Source organism: Gavia stellata, chromosome 5 (genome assembly GCF_030936135.1).
Source record: "Gavia stellata isolate bGavSte3 chromosome 5, bGavSte3.hap2, whole genome shotgun sequence".
NCBI classification, from domain to species: Eukaryota; Metazoa; Chordata; class Aves; order Gaviiformes; family Gaviidae; genus Gavia; species Gavia stellata.
The window spans coordinates 64641002-64661953 of NC_082598.1; the positions used below are offsets into that span (position 1 = coordinate 64641002).

At 49.5% G+C, this 20952-nt stretch overlaps 1 protein-coding gene across 1 annotated transcript in view; it reads left to right on the forward strand.

Annotated features, from left to right (window-relative positions):
• LOC132317155 (hydrocephalus-inducing protein homolog) overlaps positions 1-20952 on the forward strand; it is a 69988-nt gene that overhangs the window by 25453 nt on the left and 23583 nt on the right. The window contains exons 11-18 of the mRNA XM_059818237.1: positions 1888-2111; positions 5987-6054; positions 8050-8285; positions 9124-9224; positions 10491-10626; positions 11105-11269; positions 12772-12924; positions 18133-18371. Of these exons, the coding sequence (XP_059674220.1) occupies positions 1888-2111; positions 5987-6054; positions 8050-8285; positions 9124-9224; positions 10491-10626; positions 11105-11269; positions 12772-12924; positions 18133-18371 (1322 nt within the window). The remainder of the gene's footprint in view (positions 1-1887; positions 2112-5986; positions 6055-8049; positions 8286-9123; positions 9225-10490; positions 10627-11104; positions 11270-12771; positions 12925-18132; positions 18372-20952) is intronic.

Genomic DNA, 20952 nt, shown 5'->3' on the forward strand with positions numbered 1-20952 from the left:
TGGATACTTTTGGTGGGGTCTGAAAGGTGTATGTTTTCGTGAAGCCCTAGTCCCTGCTTTTTGGCAACGTCCATTTGAGATCAGCTGGGAGCCTTCATGCAAAAAAACCCCCCTTGACACATGAAAGCAGCACTGGGTCAAAAAGATAAGTATTCAGAGGCTTTTGTTTCAGCCCTAGATGCAAAGCACCTTTGTACTCTGGCTCTTAAAAAGCAGCTGGAACAAATTTACTGTGTTTGAACTCAAGTCCCTTGCAAAGAGTTTTCAGTTAAGTGCATCCTACCGATTCCTGGGAGTCAGAGGAAAGCCGTCCAGCCTCCTGGCTCAGAGCTGTCCCTAGGAAAGAAATTGGGAGTGCTTCCCCTCGCTGACGAGCCCCTCACCACGCTTCGGGCTTGGTGCACCTCTGGCTCTATGAAGAGCAAAGCATTTCTGGAAATGAAGCAAAGGCACTTTCTATATATTTGCCTCCCCCCAATGATGTCAAGTCTTCTGCAAAAAAAAAAGATAGAGCAAGTGAAAGAGGTAGAAGACGAGGCAATACATCATGCCAGACACTTTCAAAACCTTGACTGTGGCAGGGAAGGACACATTAAGGTGTTTTCTTACGGAAATATTGTGTGCTCTGTGCATTTTTAATGCTGATACTTTATTGATTCTCTCTCTATCAATTTATGATTTTCATTACTTGAGAAAATGTGATGAAGTAGATGAAGCTGTTAGTGCTTTGCTAAGCAGCTAGACTGGAGGTAAACCTCAGCTCAGCGTCGGATCCCTAAGTGCAATTTGTAACGAAGGTGTAAAACACACAAGAGGCGAGAGTAGTGTTCAAGTTACCATTGTGGACTTTGAATACATGCATATTTTCAGCAGCAGCTGCAAAGTTGAAAAACAAAGGATGTTTCTATGCTTCTGTCTCAGTTTTTCTGACAGGTTTTGCAAGGACAAAAATTAGGGAAAAGAAATTCAAAGCAGATAGCTAAGTCCACGGAGATGGCAGGATTTCACCCTGCAGCAATCAGAAACTTTACAGCTTTGCTTTGGGTAGGTTTGTTGGTGATTGACAGCGTGCCGGTACTCACAGGCAGATGTGGGCATTTCTCGCCCAACATGAAAAGAGCTGAATTTCAACAAACGCTGCAGGATTGTGTTACTTGTTCGAGGCAGTAGATCTCTCGAGCATTCAACAAAATATGGTTTGGTTCTAAATTTGCAGTTTATTCCAGTAATGGTAAAATCTTGGATGGTGGCTGTGAATATTTAGGAAAGAGAACTTCTTTGGAATAGATGGAGCTGCTATGCACCTCACGCTCATTCTTTCCTGACATGTCTGTTGGAGCAAAGACTAAGAAAGTATCACCTTAAAGAAGAAAGAAGAGAAACCTAACTTCTATACTGTAGCAGAGTTGGGGAGTGCTTCTGAAGTTGGTTATAGTGCTGGCCTGAGGGGTCTTCTACATGCAGTGAACTTGTTGGCTGCAATGGAAGCTGCCCATGTTCTGCCCTTGGCAGGACCAGGCTCATCAGGAGCAGAAGCAGTTGTGTGATGATCCACTAGTAACTGCCCTTCATTGCCCTTAGGGACGGGTCTGAATCAACTCGCTGATGCTGAGCAGGTCCTCTGCACTGCAAGTCAGAGTGGACTGCTCTGTATCAGTAGAGTAAACCCGGCGTGACTCTGTTTAGATGAAGTTATCACTGCTTTGCATGTAAAAACCCAAAGGCAGAACTTGTCCTGTTGCATATTCTTTGGCTTCTGCCAAGCAGCAGCACACGGCATCTTCTGTCTTTTTACAGATGTTACTTGTTTAATGGGAAAACAAGTCAGCCTTGTGTAAGAAAGGAAGATTCCTTATGTATTTCCATTTTGCTTTCTTGCTGCTGCAGGCGGTCCTGTTTAACAAAGGAGCCATCGATGCTTTCTTCCGGTTGGTCCCTCCAGCTACAGCTCTGGGCTCCTGCTTCACCTTTCTGCCCCGGGAGGGCACCATTTTGCCGGACGGGCTCCAGGTCATCCGGATCTCCTTCAGTTCCACCATCCTGGGGCAGTTCACAGAAGAATTCAAGTTCAGTGTGAATGGATCCCCTGAGCCTGTGACCTTGACTATCAGGTGAGGAGGGTTATAGGAGCTTGGTGGGCACATCTGTAGCTCTCTCTGGGTAATCAGCTCCCCCCTACCTCATTTGATGATGGAGCAGAGAAAAAAGGGGTTGTCTAAGGTCTTTGTCTTGGCTCAGATCCTAGCACCCCCCACTAAGAGCCAAGACTTTTTAACCTTGACTCCAGTTTGAACCTTGCAATTGCAGCAGCCAAGAAAGTGTAATTGTCTACGAGAGGAAATCATAGAATGGTTTGGGTTGGAAGGGACCTTTAAAGGTCATCTAGTCCAACCCGCCTGCAGTGAGCAGGGACATCTTCAAGTAGACCAGGTTGTTCAGAGCCCCGTCCAGCCTGACCTTGAATGTTTCCATCTACCACCTCTCTGGGCAACCTGTGCCAGTGCCTCACCACCCTCATTGTAAAATATTTCTTCCTTCTATCTAGTCTAAATCTACCCTCTTTCGGTTTAAAGCCATTACCCCTTGTCCTATTGCTACAGGCCCTGCTAAAAAGTCTGTCCCCGTCTTTCTTATAAGCCCCCTTTAAGTATTGAAAGGCTGCAAGAAGGTCTCCCTGGAGCCTTCTCTTCTCCAGGCTGACCAACCCCAACTCTCTCAGCCTTTCTTCATAGGGGAGGTGTTGCATCGCTCTGATAGTTTTCGTGTCCCTCCTCTGGACCTGCCTCAACAGGTCCACGTCTTTCCTGTGCTGAGGACTCCAGAGCTGGACCCAGTCCTGCAGGTGGGGTCTCACCAGAGCCGAGTAGAGGGGCAGAATCACCTCCCTTGAGCTGCTGGCCACCTGTGACCATGCCTCCTCTGCTCTCAATACGCAGTTTAACTTTCAAAGTCTTGGGTTCCTCTGGGAAGCAGCTTTGCCTTCATGGTTGAGCCAGGGTGGCTCTGTGACTTTCTAGGACACTGTTTGCCCAGAATTTGGCAGCAGCAGATTCCTTTTGTGACCCTTTGACATCTCTGTGTGAGGACCCTGGGGCTTTAAGTGACTGCCCGTGCTGGAAAAAAGTTTGACTGGAGGCCGTACGGGAAAGGTGTGGAGATGCCTGCTGCCCTGTCCCGGTACCCAGGAGCTGAAGTGACTCCTTGCTACAGGTAGCTCATTCCCCCTTGGGCCATGGCAGACAGTGTGATGGTATCAGCTTTGGGCAGTAGATGGTCTGGGATGTCCCCCTGAACACCCAGCAGGGCCAAGAGGGCTTTGGAGAGGGGCCAGCCTGGGTGATTCTGCAGCCAGAAGCAGTGTTTTTAAAATCCTCTGTTAACATTCCATACAAAATGGGTAGCAGCAGCATCAACATCATCTCTCATGCTAATGCGTTGGGACAAGCTGTCCTCCCGGCTCTTGTGCAGTGAGTGCTACGGTACCTCCTTTCTGCAGCCAGAAACGTGCTGATGCAGGAGACAGGAAGCTCTGCAGCAAGTACTGTCACAAGGACTCGGGCATCATCCCCTGGGCTGGTGCCATTGCAAAAGAGAATCCTGACCGAGCAAGAGGGGAGAAGAGGGGAAAAAAAAGCTGATGAAAGGAGAGGCAAAGCTCATTTCTCAGGACCACAGCAGCATGCGAACTTGTCCCAGCAAGTCTTAACCACGAGCTGGTGGGATCATGTGGTGTAGGCAGGGGAGCTGATGCTGGGTGCTCTGGAGCTTTGGGGCTGGTTGAAGTGGTCCTTTTTTCCCCACTGGTGCCCTGGCTGCCAGTGCCCAGCATGTCCTCCCCTTCTCTGTGGCCGCTCTGCCCTGTTCTGCCAGCACGGCCCTGAGCTCGGTGCAGACCTTATGTCTCAGTGAAAGAGGATTGCTGGTCCTTTTTTATTTATTTCTTCCCCATCCTTGTATTCCTCCTTTCTAGGTGGTGGCTCCTATGCAGCCCATCTGAGGGTACCCCAGCATGCCCACCTGCTCCGGTACAGCTGTCCCTCAGCAGTAATTCCCATTGCAGTCCACTCTGCTCTGAGATGTCATCTGCCTCCTTGATTTCTGCCTTGCCTTAGTTTCAAGGATCCCTATCCAGTCCTTATCTCTCATTCTCCAGCCCCGCAGCTCAAGCTGTTTGTTTTCAAGGCCTTTGAGATGTCCACCCACCAGGTGAAGCTGAGCCTCCCTTGTCGGGAAGTTTGAAGCACTGGATTTAGTCCTCCATGGAGAAAAACTCCCAGCTCTTTTGAATGGAGGCGAGCTGGCTGGTGGGAGACTGGGCTGCAAAGGAAGGAAGGAATGGGGATGAGTGTTGAAGCGGTTCCTCTCCCACCTTGTGTTATCCTTCGTGCTCTGCAAGGACCCTGATCTCCCTTCACAAGTGCATTATTTAATGCTACTGTAAAACACGGTAGTTGCCAAAACCACTGCCTTTTCCCCCATTTTTTTGCGAGCTGTACTGTTATCAGCTGTGGTGCACAGGGCTCCGGGTTGGCTCCTTGCTCGAGCCTTCTGGGCAGTCATTCAGGTTTAACTTCCCTGAGCACAGATACGGCGCACTCAGCAGAAATGGCAGTCATTTCTCCGCTTGCCTGGCAAGGCTCATCCTTGGCAGTTTCCCAGTGTGATCCCCAGTCATGGTTGGTTTGGAGGTAGTTTTCCATCGTCTCGTGGCAAGTGCTGTGGCGGAAAGCACGCCTGCTCCCTTTGCTTGTGTCCAAAGCAAGGTGTTAGGGCTTGGGCGGTTAGGTCTGGTTATGTGAGGTCCTTGGAGAGGGAACTTCATCATCATCATCAGGGATTTGCTCCCTGACTTAGTCTCAGGAGCTGCTTCAGCTCCAAGAATCGAGAATTAGTATTGGATTGCAACTCCTGAAAGTCAGTTTTTGAGTGCTTTTTAACTATGCAATCAGAAGATGCCCAAACCATAGGTGATTCTTCTTGGGAAGGAACCCAACCTTACAAGGTCCTGAATGCTTGTTTCTTTGGTGTTTAGAAAGGGATGCTGGAAATGGGACACCACGGATGAACGCAGGTCCCTCCTGCGGGATGCTTGAGTCTGGTCATGTGCCAAACAGAGTCAGTGGCAGTCCTGTGACTAAAACTAGAAGGCAGCGTTCACTGTGGTCCTTGATTTTTAACTAAGAGGCAGAGCTGGCATTGATTGGCATCAACCATGAAATAAATTAATGGCTGTTGTGCAGCTCCAAGTGCTGATTTCAGGGGATTTTGGTGAGTTTTGGAGTTTGGAGCCTGGCTGCTGAATTTAAGGACAGGTGAGGAGGTGTGGTGGGTTCAGGACACCCGTGTTCGGTGGTTGGAGACGTGTGTTGCTCTTGGATGTGTCAGCTGGTGCACTGGTGACAAGCTGATCCTTTTCCCCAAGATTCAGCTGTCCGCTGTGTAGAACTGTTGCTGCTCTTGTGTCAGTGGGTGTCTGGGCGCTCCTCTGGCTTCATGCCTCCAAATCCTGCATGCCTCATGATTGCATGGGTCAAGATGATCTGAGGACAAGATGTTCATATACTCCATGGGAACACCAGTTCCAGCAAAGAAATACCAAAGCAGAGAACCTGCAGCTGGCAAAGCTAGTACAATGGGTCCACTTTTGTGTGGAGACCTCTGTGTCAGCACGTTACAGATGGGGAAACTGAGGCACGGAGCCATCACTTGTTCAGGGTCCTTCATCAGGCCAGCAGCAACTTGGGGGCATACCCTGCCTGACATGGTGCCCTAAGGCACATCAGCAGCTCTCAGCTCCTGACCACTTTGCTTTGGCTGTCTCCTGTCCACATGGATGCTGTGCTGAGCAGAAAGGCGACGGGTTGATTTGAAACCCGCTGTGGTTCTGAGACCAGCTTTTATCCCTCCGAGCAGTAACGAAAGCCGAACACTTTGCATTTCTCTTTAACCAAACCAATGCCTCCTCTGCCTGTCTTTGTCCTCACAGGGGCTGTGTCATCGGACCAACTTTTCATTTCAACGTACCTTCCCTCCGCTTCGGTGATGTCTCCTTCGGTGAGTGTTCCCTGGGCTTGGAGCATAGGTTGAGAGGTCTGTGCATCACCAAAACAGAGCACCTGAACAGAAGAGCACCTGTCACTTGTGTTCCTCCATAGCAGCCTTTGAGGTGTTAAAACCAGGGCTGCTGGTGGCTTAGGCAGTGTTGTGCCATCATGAGGTCAGATAGGACCAAAGGAACAGAAAGTCAGTGTTTTCTGGTGTCCCTCATAGTCTGTTCAGCCCCAAGCTCCTAATGCTTGGCAGCAGAATGGCTGTGAAAGTCCTTGTGCCAGAAGGGCCCAGGGGATGGGACTGCAGGAGAAGGGAGTTGAAGCCACATGCTAGCCTGTAGCTGCTCTGGGTGAATGTGCGTGTTGCAAGGGGAGGACACCATTTCCCCCACCTGACCTTCAGTGTGAGCTGTTGATTAGTGCTGTGAGGGCACCTCATTCTCACCTCCCAGGTAATATGCCCAAGCAATAGCTCGGCATCGGGCACTGATGTCCTCTGAGATCTGGGCTCCTTCTCCTTCCCTGCCAAAAGCCCAGGTCTGCTGATGGAGCCAGTGGCTGAGCGTCCAGAGCATCTCCATTAAAGTGCAGATTCTCGTTCTCCACCTCCGTCTCACAAAAGGCTTTGTACTGAGATGTTCTAAAGTTGAATTGTGAAATCAATTGTGATTGAAGGGCCATTATCATTCTGCACCCAGGATGCCTCTGTGTTTTCATGCTGCTCATGGACTTTCTAAGAAAACTCATTACCTTTCCTGAGCTGCTTCCTCCCCTCCCTACATCACCACTCTGCTATTTCTTTATTTCCTTTTGAAGAAATAAAACCAGAAACACAGCAGGCAGAAATATGGTTATGTAATAGGAGCTTCATCCTACTTAATCTGATTTCGTTAATAAGGCCTTTTGAGCTGAAGGCAGCTACTGTATTTTTGCTTCTTTTAGCTCTGCTGCTGACTGTTGTCTGCATCTGGAGACTTCGGTCTCCTTTGGGACTGTGAAGTCTGTGTTTGTCCTTTCTGTGTGTCTCCTGCCTCCCTGCTGGAGTAGTTGCTGGAGGTGGGCAGTGGTCACTGTCGATGGGCATGGATGAACTACCTGCTGTGTCTGCAGTTGGTTTTCCTCCCCACCTGTATTCAAGTAACGCTTGGTAAGCAGGCCATGGGAGATGTCTCCTCACAGAGCTGGCCGTCCAAGGCAGATGTCCACTCCAGAGCAGGTTGTGGGCTGATGTCCTGTCTCTGCAGCACATCCCCACCAGGTGTGGTTGTATCACTGCTTTTCCATTATGGAAAGCAAGTATCAAAGGTAAAGTGATGTAAACCCTTGCGGGCAGTAACCAAAGCCAGTGTGCAGCATGGATGTGATGTCCCCGTTTGTTAGGTAAGGTGAGACACGGTTCCTGCTAATTTCTAAGCAAGCATCAGGCTTGCCTCCTGTGAAGTGGGCTGCAGGTTGTCACGAGCTGAGTCTGATTGCCCCCAAACAGGAGATGCCTTGAGGATGCTGCCTAGAGAAACTGCATTAGAGTGCTTTGCATCGTGCTGTAGTAGCCAATTGCATCCATCCTTTCTTTTACTGGAGCTTCTCCTCGATGACAATACACTGCTTTTACATATTGAAAACTGTGGGAGTGTTCGTGGAGTTAACAGGGAATGTTACGGACTGAATTTTCAGAAAAAATGGTCTGTCTGGATGTACGCTCATAAGCGAGAAATAACTGATGCTGGTTTTGGGGCATGTGAGAGCGCTCCTCAGGTAAAGAGAGACAAAATTCTGGTGTTCGGCATCGCTAAGAGTGGGCATTGCCAAGGAAACAATCTCTGTGATCAGCATAAAAGAGAGCTTAAGTGACGATGAATTCCTTGCTTAGCTTCTCAACTAGCTGTGGTTCAGATTGAGAAGAGCTAAACTCCAGGCACAGTTTTATCCTAACAGGATATTCACACCAGGACTCAGGGGGATAACTGGGGTGTAAATTCATATTTGTGTCATTTCCTAGGCTTTCCTCGCACCTTGTCGTGTCGCCTCACTAACACCTCCTTGGTGCCCATGACCTTCAACCTTCGCATTCCTGGGGACGGCTCGGGAGAGCCCAGTGTTACCAGTTTTGTTCCTTTGTCGGACAACACTCACTCATACTGGAGAGGGGGAGCCCAAGGTCTTGTGAAGCCAACCGAATTTACCATCACGCCGTGCAGAGGGACCATCCGCTCCCAGGGGGTCGTGGATATCCAGGTATGGGAAGAGTCCGGCCATACGTGCTTCAGCAGGTGGAGCTGAAGCTTCACTGATGCATGAGAGGGCTTTAGTGCTGCCAGCATAACGCGAGTAAGATATATGCATTAGTGTTAGGCTTTTGTTGGCTGGGTTACTCTGGGACGTTTCAGAAGGAGCACCGTTTTGTTTCCAAAATCCTGAGCGGAAGGTCTTGTACCGTATAGTCAGGTACAGAAGCCACTCCTGTGTTTTTGAGAGCTGCTTAGAGCGATCTCTTGGATTTACAGTGGGCAGAGGAAGGATGAGGACAGAAGGTGGCTGTTAAAAAGAGAGATGTCATTGGATAAAGCAGTTTGCCTTTCTTCCCAGTCTAATTTCTCCTGTCCTGTTGAGCAGGAGGAGCTGTATTCACTGCAGCGATCCCCAAGGGGGACTGCAAAAGCTCTGGCAGCCGTGAACTGCACAGCATCTGCTGGGCCACGTTTTGCTCTCAGCTTCCCCCTGTAAAGCTGAACTCATTCTGTTCAAGTCAGCAGATTTCCTCTGGATTTATGCTATTCTAGTCGAGATTACAAACTGGTCCCTTAATTTTAATACAGTGGTGAGTAGAGCATTAGTCTAATTGTGCTTTAATTTAGCTTGCATATACCCTGATAACTGCACAGTGTATTTAACAGAGCAGATCTTGTCAGAAGACTTTTATTACTCGCAGAGCCTGTGCTCTGTACATGGACCAGCAGAAGAATTAGGGCAAAATCCTCCCTTTCCTTACTGTGGAAGGAGAACCGGAGGACACCACACATGGACGATGGCTTTTGGGAGCGATGAAGTATTTGATGGTCTTCTCTTCCGCCAGGTCACCCTGTGTTCCAACACCGTGAAGAGATACGAGCTGGCACTGGTGGTGGACGTGGACGGTGTTGGCAAGGAGGTGTTGGCATTGCCTCTCACAGCCAGGTATCACCGCTTCCCTTGCAGCTCATCGTCTCTCCTCGTGCACCCCCCACCAGCACACTGCCTTGCACGCGGTTTTCTGGCTCCATCTCCAAATGAGAAGCGTTGCTTAATGAGCTAGTTCTACCCAGCTAGCTAGGAGAACAGCAGTGCTTTGAAAGCAGCCCTCGTTGAGAAGCACCTGTGCTCAACGGACAGGCATGGGGCTGAGCCTTTTTCTAAAGGGAACAGTAATTATATTCATGTTTGGCCTGGCTTTTGGTGCTTGAGGTGTAAGAAATTTCCAAAGGGCTGCCTCTCCTTCTTCCTGCAAGTGGTGGACTTGTGCTGGGTTGCAACCAAAATGCAACATTCATTTGGGACACAGTGATCAGCCTGCTGAAAGCTGGTGTCTGGTTCAGTTAACGAAGGCATGTGCAAATGGGGAAGGGGCTTGTGTCAGGATTGGTGAGGGGAAGTAGAGGCAAGATCTTAGGACGGGGAAAATAGTCCTTGATGTGGAAGGTGAGCTCAGGTTTCTCTGCTTTCCTCTGGTCCTTCTGAGACGTACTGTTCTCAGATTTAAGCCAAAAGCTGTTCTTGCTGCAGCCAGATTCGATGCTGTTGTGCTGCAGTGGGTGTCAGTTGAATTGCAAGAGGCAGAGTCTTCCAGTCAGTGCCTGGGCTGCAATTCTGTAAAAGAAGTGCAAATGGGAGCAGACAGTGTATGGACCCGTGAGGGTCAAGGAGCAAGGTGGCTACAGAAGTGGGGAAGGGGTGACCAGCCACTGCGTGAGGCAGGTGGTGGCTTGTGCCCTCTGCTGCTGGGGTAAATGGCTGAGTTTTCAGGCAGGGCAAGAGAGGTATGGGAGAGGAGGGAGTAATTTTTACTGAGATTGTGGGGTCTTGTGTTCCCTGAGGCTTGGTGAGCCCTGGTCATGGGTGGGAAGGCTCCCCTGGAGCTCATGCCTTGCTGGGAGCGTCAGGAGGGTGCAAGGTGTCTTTGCAAGCCTCCTGGGGCAAAGGTGCCCATCAGACAGCTCTGGGACAGGGCACAGTGCTCTGCCTGGGCACTTGGCAGCCTCTACAATGCTGAGACTCAGGGTTTGCTCCTCCTTTACAAGAGGTTGTTGTATAAAAAGAAATTAAAGGCAATTTATTGCTGTAGGGGTCTTAAACGTCCATTTGACAGTGACACGTGTTATGCGTCATTTCATGCTATTTGGGGAGTAAACAAATTCTACGTTCTCTCAGTATCTCCAATTCCCTTTTCGTCATCTCTTTGCCTAGATGCGTCGTTCCTCGGCTGCGAGTGCTCAACCCGGTCATGACATTTGGACGGTGCTTTCTAAAGTACCCGTATCGGCAGATGCTGACGCTTGAGAACGACAGCAATCTCCCAGGCTGCTACACAGTTCTTCCTCAGGTTTGGCATCGCATCCACCTCCTTTCCTCCAATGTTGTCAAGGGGTATATTAGGAAAAAAGGAGTTTTGGAGAAGACCTTGCTGGTTCATATTCAAACCTAAAGGTTTGCTGAGAACAGGAACCTACCTGAATAGAAACTTTAGAAAGCAGTTAAATAGGAACCTGCCTGAATATAAACTTTAGGAAGCAGTTCATAGTCTAGTCTTTGGGGTGCTTTCCCGTAGGAGAACTTAGAAGGTCATGAAAGGCTGCTGCAAGGAGGCTGCCAGCACAGGAGCGGGTGTTTGTGCCTGCAGCAGCTCTCGGACCCCCTCAAGATGCTAAGCCCATACTAGTCTTGCATCTGTTTTTGTGCCTTTCTCCTTTCTCCTAGGGATTTTTAAAAATGTGTGTGAATTGTCATTGTGGCAGATGTCAAGGAGTTCAGAGTGACCTTTGAGGAAGCTTTAAAGTTGGTTTTGATTCTGTGCCTTATAGGAACACAAGAAGGATGCTCCTGTGTGGTACTCCAGCCCCACGCCATGCGGGATTATCCAGCCTCGCAGCTTGGTGGAGGTCCCGGTTACACTGGAAGCCCAGGTGACGGGAGAGCAGGACACAGTGGCTCGTGTCGCGGTGTTTGGGAGCGAAGGATCCCCGCTGGTGAGTGCTAGGGGAGATGTGTGCCTTTGTGCGACTCATCTTGGTGGGGCATAAAGTGTACAGGGATTCTTCCTGGGAAAACATGAACTTGTAATATATGGCTGGCGTGGACAAGGAAAGAAGGGATCCGTGGCATAAGCAATGGCTCATGCCCAGAGAAGAGGAAGGATGGTATTCTCTTAGGTGGTAATCTAAGTGTCTGACACAGCATTTCATTATGGATATGTGAGATGGGATAACAAGCCCAGTCTAAAATGCAGCACGATCCCTGCCTCTCCTACTCTGCTGTATTATTAGATGAGCAGCAACCGCTGCTTCATTAGGACTTTTGCTCAGGAGCTCACAGGGACCTCCCTGAATCCTGCTAAAGCAAGCACGTAAGAAAACATGCTGAAGTGATGTTTTGTGCAAAGCTGGATTTAAGCTTTTCTGAAGTCAGGCCCATCATGTTTGAGAAATATCCATCAAATCTCTTTGCCAAAACTCCCAGCCAAAGACACGTGAGTCTCCACACCATTTGCATACACAACAGCAGCAGCGACAACAAAATGTAGTCGAGAGAACATTGTATGTAGTGTCCTGGCTTCATCTAGCTGAAATCTAGATGAAATTTAGTTACACTTTAAATGAAAATGATACTAACTTTTGAAGCTTTTGAGAACTTTTGAACTTTTGAGAGGGTAGTGAAACATTGGAATAGGCTGCCCAGGGAGGTGGTAGAGTCACCCTCCCTGGAGGTATTCAAGGAGCGTGTGGATGTGGCATTGTGGGATGTAGCTTGATGGACATGGTGCTGTGTGGTGTTGGGTGGGTTGGTTTTTGGTGTGTTGTGCCTTGTTGTTGTTGTGTGGTGGTTGGCTTGCCTTTTTTTTTTTTTTTTTTTTTTCTCCCAGGTTGGACTTGAAGATCTTACAGGTCTTTTCCAACCGTAGTGATTCTGTAAATATAAGGCATGCTTCCCTTCAAAAGAAGGGTTTCCCCCCACTAGAATTTATGTCTGTTATTCATATAATACCAGGAATACACACAAGCACAAATCAGAGGCAAGTAACTTGCATGATCTGTACTCTGAAGAGCCTGCTTTGCTTCTGACTTGTGCTGGTTGTCACAGGTGTCGCTTTGGGAGTGTTAACGAAGTTAGTCTCCAAGTGGGGCTGTGCAGCAGCAGAAGTCAGGGAGGGTGCTTTGGGGCAAGACTGAGCAGGAAAAGGGGTGGGAGCAGGCACAGGGTACAGGGAAGAGAGCTAACAGTGTGGAGGAGGTGTGAAAAAGCAAGCGTGGGAAACTGAGTTTCTTTACCCCCTGATACCGGGAGCTTGTGGCTTTCAGATGGGATGGCTCCAGATCCCACACGTGCTCCAGGCCTTCTGTTTCAGTCTTACCACACTGGAAATTTCAAACCACCCTAATTATCCCTCAGTCTAGGAGTACCCTTAGAGCTGTCTAATCTTTTTCAACTTTCCCTGTCCTTTTTGATCTTTCCTACCTGCTTCCTGGAGCAGAAGATCCATTTAGTGAGCGTTGGAGAAGGACCAGTTGTCTCCGTGCACCCGAGTAAAATAAATTTTGGCCGTATCCAAGTTTTACAAGATGCTTCCCAAACTCTCCGCCTCTGCAATCAGACTGTCATCCCTGCATCCTTCTGGGCAGAGATGGTAAGTATCTGTGGGGCTCTTTTCCAGCAAAAATGGTCCATAGCAGCCTGTGACTTGACCTTTCTATGCAACATTTCCATATCGCTCCCTGAGGGAGAAAGGGAGATATTCCATCACAACGTGGCAAGAGGAGCCTGGCTCTGGGGGCAGTTTTCTCTGGGGAACCCCTCAGTAAAATAGAAAGTTTGCGTAGATGTTTGAGCAGAAATGAGTCTGGATCACTTTTACAAGTTGTCCCTTTGTTTTGTGGAAGGTATTTAGCTCTGAGAGTCATGCTTTTGGAGCTCTAGGCGATGAAGGGAACCCTGTGGCCCTTTGCTCCTGAAAGGGCATGGGTTTCCCTGTGGTTTCCCTGTTCCCTCTGCATCTGCTTTGCCTCAACCTCCAGCTGACGACAGAGACTAGGGTGTGAGGTCTGTCCTCCAACTGCTGGTGGTGAGGCGAGTTTCACACTTATAGGGGGTCACCCCAGCTGGATTGTTGCCCAAAAATATGCTTGTAAGGGTGGTGTAGCGACGGAGTCTGTGGACTCCGTAGCGTTGCAGAGCATCTCTGGAGACTAGCTGCAGAAGAAGGTTATTTAATTCATGGAGGCTGCCTAGTGTGACAAGCTGCCTAGCAGGAGGAGAGCTTGGCTGCTTCCCTGGCAGGGGGAGCGGGGCTGATGCAGGCGGGAAGGGCTCGGGTGCTGAGGCTGGGTGGGATGTGCTCCCCACTGGAGGGGGGATGGAGGCAGGAAAACAGGGTTTGGAGGGGGTTTGTGCTTCTCTGTGCTAGGTGGGTTGAAGTTCTGGGGCTGGTTAACCCAGGCTGAATTTCCCTCTTGCTGCTTTTGCAGCTTGTTCGCTCCAGTTTCTGTGCCCAGGAGCATAAACATAACCTCAAAGTGGGGGATTCCCAGGGCAGCTTTCTTTGGCTCCACAAGGAAAATCTGCTTTCCATCTCTGCAGAGAGCAAGCCACCTCGGATGGGTGGTACTGGTGTATAAATGATGGGGTTTGCATGCTTGTACCCAAGACTGACCTGCAGAGCTCTGTTTAGGTCCTGCCATCGGGGTGTGATGCCTTCCCTCCCTCCCCTGGGCAGCTTGCAGTGTAGCCAGGGGGCTTGCAGGGGTGTATCTGCCTCTCCATTGCCTCTGTGCCCTAACTTATGGGACTGGGCAATAAATCCCATCCTGCTTCCCTGCGATCTCTGCAAATATTGTGCTAATCAATAACTCAAACAGTAATATGAGGTGGTTCAGGGATGACTTCTTTTCCTGCAGCAAAGATGGCCTCTGCTGACTCCCCAGCATGGAGTTACCCCATGGTGAGCATCTCAGCTTCTCAGGATAGCTGCTGCTATCCTGGAGATGTTCAAGGAGGCAGGTGCTGGGAACCTGCTGGATCAGCCGTTTCAGCAAGGGCTCTTCAGACTCTTCAGGACGGTGATGCTGAGCCTGCCTGATGGGAGCAGCACCGTGGCAGGCGATATGTGCTCGAGCTCCTCCCTTGCCCTCAGCAGCTGCCTACTTTGGTGCCTCAGTTGAAGTTTTGCCCTTTGCTGCTGCCTTAGGCTGCCTGGCAGTTTATTGATGGGAAGAAGAGGGGACTGAATAATTTTGGAGATAAAATTTGAGATGCAGTCGGGTGTCAGGGTGACCTGCACATGTAGCTCTGAGAGCAGAACTGGCTCCGGCTGTCCCTTAGCCTAGCTGGTGGGTGACCTGGGCATCCTTCATTCATTTGCGCCCCTGAACCCAAGTCTTGTGTTCTCGAAGATGCCAAAGCTGCTGCTTTGATTTCCTGCTTGGAGACTGCTGCAGGACAGTGAGCTGGGATTTCCCTGTTTCCCGTTTGATGGCTAATCTCAAAACCCTGGCTCTTTGCAGTTAGGCTTCTAGATCACGGTCCCCACTCGAAAGAAAGAGCTCTTGATTGAAATTTTCAGAGCAGTGTTGGATCAGCAACATTACAGCATGCTGACTGGCAGCTCAACAACCTGAATGAGATTAGATTAAGGGGCAGCAACAGGGCAAATAAAAGGCTGGTGTCTTGTTCAAAACAGAAAAGGAAAATGCTGTAATGCAGATGGCCATGGTGGTATCCTTAACCACCACATGCAAATGGCTGTTCCTGTCAAGTCGAGCTTTCTTCTTGCTTTATGGGAGAAAAGAGCATTATCTGAGCAAGCAGAGATGTTTTTTGTGGATAACTTCACTTTGGGATAGACACTTAAGGAATTACCTGGAGTACTCCTCATCGTGCACAGGCTTCCCCATACCCCTCTTGTGTCTGTCGGATGAGTTGCGGGGAGCAGCACTGAGCATCTCTGCCACCAGAAGGAAGGAAATAAAAAACCCCTCCAAAGCTGTGCCTTGAGATGGGGCTTTTTGGGTTTGTAGTGGAGTGTAGGGACTTCATACCCTAGTCCTTGGTTGGCTTATCCCTGCTTGCTGGGGTAGCTGCAGGTCTGTGACCCTTGGGGCCAGCGTGTTATCCCGTGCTCACCCACTGAATCCTGTGTCTGTCTGCCGTACCTTTCCTTGTCAGATTGCTTTCCCAGCTGCCAGGCAGCCCTGTTAGAGCATCCTGTGGATCCCGCAAGGGGAGGATTTGCCTTTTTCGTGGTAAAAAAGACTGGAGGAATAGGTCAACATGAAGGAGCTGCTGCAGCTTAGCTGGGGGCTGATGCAACCTGCTGAAAAAAGTGGCCGTTTCTCCTCCTTGCTGTCGCTGTCATCTTCTTTTCCTGTTTCCCTAAGTGTCTGATTTTTGCTGTATTGACAAATGCAAAAGAGTTGTATTGATTAATGGAAGTGTTTGCTTTCCCTGCAGAAAGGCAGAGAGAAAAAAGCATCTTTCTTTGATCATTTCCTACTTGTTTGTTGTCACTCTGTCTCCTCAGGCATCTTTTATTTGGCTACCAAGAATGACATGTCTCAGCATCACAGAAGGCAGCTGCGTATCACACCTGTGAGATCAGGAAGGAAAAGACAAGGCCTAGGGTGCAATTTTTGTTCATCAGCGGCAGCTTTCTTTTGCCTGCATAACCACCGTGCTGGGTGTGTTATGTGCTACCGCAGGGAGGCAAATGGTGTTTTCCTGGTGCCTTGTAATGAGGGAGGAGAGAGAAAACCTTTCTTGGGACTTCCCCTTCTAGTGACGGTGCTCTGTTTCCTAATTTTGGGCTCCTGTCTCCTTTGACGGGATCCTTGACCTCCCTAATCCAGAGCTCTGTGCTCCTGATGGAGCTCACTGCCGCCTGGTTTCCAGCAGCGGTCGTCCAGCCAGATGTGTTGTTGTCTTCAGGAGAGTGCCTGGGGAGCAGATCCCCTTCCACCTTCCCAGGGATGAGCTGCCGTCAGATTCAACTGGAGCTGATGTTGCAGAAGAGACCATGTTTTGTTTATTTAAAAAAAAAAAAAAAAAAAAAAGCAGCTGCACCTGTTTATCTTCTCACTGGGATTCACTGGAGAAAATCAAGTGATTTTCAGGCAGCATATAAAGAGTTTTGGTCAAACTTGGTGTAAGCAAGGAGAGAACATGCAGTTCCCATTCCCATATTTGCTTCTCTCCTCATTTAGTGCAGGTTTTGTTTCATTTCCTGATTTCATTGCTTATTACCTCAAGCTTTTGATGACATTCCCTTTATTAAAGAAATGGTCATATGGAGAGACGGCAAAACAGGGAGATAAACTTCAAAACAGTGCCGATAAAGGGATGCTGCTTTAGTGATTATGTTTTTTGTTCTGGCTGATGTGCGATTTTGTTGTTATCTGAGCGAATTGCGCAGGCTGCGGGGAGGGAAGGCTTTGAAGAGCCTGGAACTGAGTTTATTAGTTTTGCCAGTGCCTGGAATAATTTTGATGCCTTTGGCATGCTCCATCCTGGGATGCAGGCATGCAGACCTGACGTGCAGTCAGCCTAAGGAGTTTTCATAGCTGGGGCACCTCCCCACGCTGCCGGGACCCTGAATGCTCAGCAAGTTACTGCTTCCCTGGCCTCCCGCTAGTCTTACCCTCGTTAGCAGAGGTCATTTGGGGGGGTTATTTAAAATGCTTTCCATGACTTTGAAGTGCTGCTTGGTTTTCTGGTGTTCTTCTCCCTTGGGCTGGCTGGTGTCCTGTTAGAGCTCAGTGCCACCAGGCTGACAGATGGAAACTCAAGCTGACTTCACCTGGATCAGGCACTTGGATCATGTCAGGCCTCCAAGCTCATCATTGCTTTTCATTAAAAAAAGAAGAAAAAACCCTTTTCTCTTACAATACTGAGGTGTTTTGGGTGAGTAGTGCCTGTCGTCCCAAACAGAGCACTGAACTGTGGGGTGCGTGTGCCACTAACACTGTGATGGACGCTTTGAAGCCGTACATCTACATCCCAGTGCATTTCATGCTGGCCGGGGAACATTGCATGCATTTCTCTTTGTCCGCTGCAAGCTTGCTCCCTGCAACTGTGCTTTTAAATGGACCGGGGGTCCAGCCCCCTCATTGCCCCATTCCTAGCCGAAGGTGCATGAGAAACGAGAGGAAGAGAATGCTTGGGAAGCCCCGGCCATGCCCACAGGGCATGTCTTGCCCTTTCTTTCTGCTTAGTTCTTTACTGCCCTGCTGTAAACACTTAGAGCTGAATGTTTCAAAGCCAAGGACAGTGGGACACCTCGCTGCAGCTGATGGTCAGTGGGGAACGAGTGCTTCAGTCCTTCAGGGGCTGTTGAGAAGCACTGCCTAACTCTTGGGAGAGATGACTTTGGTGTTGGGGTTTTGATCAACCAGTTTTGCAGAGTTATTCTTCAGGCTCTCAGCAGTATCCCCCAGGCACGTGGCTGCCACGGTGGGATTGAGCAGTCCTGGCTTCCTCTGGCCTTGAGCCTTCATGCAAACCCGGCCACCATTGTTGGGAAGCCAGGAGAGAGAAAGTAGCTTCCCTTGGTGTGCACTCCGAACAAGAGACCAAAAGAGGAGCGGGAATAACATTCTCCTGAGGATGAGCATCTCTTGGGTCGGGCAAAACGGGGTTAATGAAGTGAGTCTGTTAAAGGAGGGTAAACTACAGGTTGTAAAAGCTCCTGCAGAGTTGCTGTTTGCAGACACCGTAGCTTAGATTTAGGGAAATGAAGCCTTTCTGGTTTTTACCCTCATATCTTTAGTCCTTCCTTTTCCTGCACCCCACAAGAGACCAGGGTCCATGGCTTCCATGCTAAGTTAGTGTTTGGCTTGTCTTGCAGGCTGGCAAACGCTCGCGCTGGAGGATTGAACCCAGTAAAGGAGTGATCCCCCCCGAGACCGAGGTGTCTGTAACCATCATCGCAAACCTGGACGACACGGAGAAATTCAGGGACGAGGTGAACCTGTTCATAGAGAACAGCCGTTCCTATGTCATCCCCGTCTGGGCTGTCGGCATTGGCACCACCATTGTCACCGACAAACACTTTGGTCCGGAGCTCAACTTGGGACGCCACTTCAGGTAGGATACCTCTCAGCTCCCGCTTCTGCCGTGGGCTCAGCCAGGAGGAGTTTTGCTGTAGTCCTTCAGGCTAGTTCTCCTTCCGTGCTCAAGGTCCTGGCTCCGTTTCACTGAAGCCACAGGAATTCCTTTAGAAGCATTTTGTGGTCATTTGAAAGATGTTAGATGCCCTCAAAAGCCACCAAAATGGACACCAGTTGCTAAATTGTCACTGAATTGCCCTTACTTCTAATACCTTTATTTCCTCACTTCATCAGATAAAAATACAGAGGAAAACCAGCAGGTCCCATAAGCCTCCTGCTGGAAAACACTACATCACGAGTATAAACATATTTCCCTTTGCAGTAACATGGCTTGCTTTTTCACTCACTGTGGAGTATCGTCTTGCAACAGCGGAAAACCGTGGAGGTAACTTGTTAGCAACTCCTCGACTAAAGTAATGGTGCTGCTTTATTTCCCCTCTGCCGGGAGTCCTGGAGGAGCAGCAGAATTTGTCTTTGCCCTGTATCATCCCTCAGTTCACTCGTCTTCCCTGGCTCCCCTGCCAGGCTGCTCTTTATTAGACGTAGTTGCTCTTTCCTGGTTTCTCCTGCCTGCTTTCCTCCCTGTCTCCTCCGTCAACGCCGCAGCAGCAGCCCGGGGCATGGGCAAGTGAGGGTGGCTGCAGGCCCAGCTCTGAAAGGGAGAGGAGGAGAGGTCTGCTGAGGTTGGGCGGGATAAATTGAGAGTATTCATTGAAAGAGCTTGGCTTGGAGGAGGGGATTTGTTGATGCTACCGTGTGTGTCTGAAACCAGGCACGTCCTTCTAAACAGGGGAGGGAAATAAGCCTTTGCAAAGTGCTGCTTGCCTTGTGTTGGAGACCTTTTGGGGCGAGAGGCATCATCTTCTCGAGGTGCCTGTTCCTTTCCCTGGCTGCAAAGAGGGTCCACAGTGCTCCGATACCTACATTTTTGGTTAGAAAGAGCAGGTTAATCCTACCTTAAGCATTTAGGATAGATTTTCAGCGACTTAAATATGCATCCACAAGCCATCCACATCAGCAGGGACGTTGCAGGGAGGTTGGTGCTTGCCCAGCGTGTCCTGTGCTCTGTGCAGCCACAGATTGGCTACACAACACAGGGGACAATGTTAGGGTGGCTCATGTCATTGTGCTCTGCCCCCCTTCACCCCTAGGCTCTGGTTGGAGTTGTTGCCGTTGGTGTCGGCTGCAGAACTGCCACCGAGTGAGCTGTGGTGGGACCCCGGTAACATCTCCGATGAGTTGGGCTTTCCCAGAGCCACAAATTCTGCATCTCCCCAGAGCTGCTCCGAGCTTTCATCCGTTGCTCTCCACAACACACACCATTTCATATTAAACTTGTAAACCTCGTTATTTTTTTTAACAGTGTTTCACAGACTTGTTTGTTCTATAGTATATGCTTGTGTGTTTGTATTTAGCTGCTTATGGCAGACATGCATTTTGTAAGCCACATGTTCTGTACCTTTCAAAAAGACAATAACTGTTCCAGGAACTCTTCATTTCCTGGTCATGCTCAGCTTTATAGAGGGTAAAATAATTACTGCAGACTAGCCTGCAGTTAGTGTTTCTTTACCTGAAGGAATCAATTTCCATTGAATATTCATTTGGCTTTATATCTAGCTCTAGTTCTTCATCTCTGGTTGTCGCTCCGTTCCCTCAGCAGCTAGAGCTGGTCTTGCTGCCGTGTTCGTATTGGGAAAACTTCTGTTGATCCTGTGTTCTCAGAGTGCATTTATCTCCCTAAACTACAAAACCAGCTGCACTGTTGAGGCAAAGGGCGATATGTTGGGGGCGATGAGGGTTGGCTGCTCTCTAAGGGATGGGGGGATGAGGGGGATCCCACCAGTGAGGCAAGTGGTGCCCGGATCACCAGATGAGTCTATATACCCTGCAGCCTCCCCAATAGCATCTTTGGAGGAAGCCACCTGAGGCAGCAGTTCCCAAGGGGAAGGTGAAATGGCAGCGAAGCTGTTCCTCCCTCCACTTGCAGCCAGGCCAGGCCAGCTCAGTGTCTGATGCAGCGAGACCTGCAGGAAGCCCCTTGGAAAAATACTCTGATTATTAAGCCCCAAAGGCTGTTGATGCTCTGTCTGCAGCAACTGAGATGATGTTTGTGTTGGGTCTGGCTGAGATGGAGTTCATTTTCCCCACAGCAGCCCTCATAGTGCTGTGCTTTGTATTGGTAGCTGGAAGGTGTCGATAAGGCACCAGTGGTTTGGGTACTGCTGAGCAGTGCTCGCACAGCATCTGGGCTGTCTCTCCGACACTCCCCCCTCACCGCTAGGCTGGGGGTGGGCAAGATCTTGGGAGGGGTCATAGCCAGGACAGCTGACCCAAACTGCCCAAAGGGATATTCCATAGCATATGACGTCTGCTCAGCAATAAAAGCTAAGAGAAGAAGGAGGAAGGGGGGGCATTCGTTATTATGACGTGCGTCTTCTGGAGCAACCGCTAAGCGTACTGAAGCCCTGCTTCCCGGGAAGTGGCTGGACATCGCCTGCTGATGGGAAGCAGAGAATAAATCTTTTCTTTTCCTTTGCTTCTGTGCGCGGCCTTTGCTT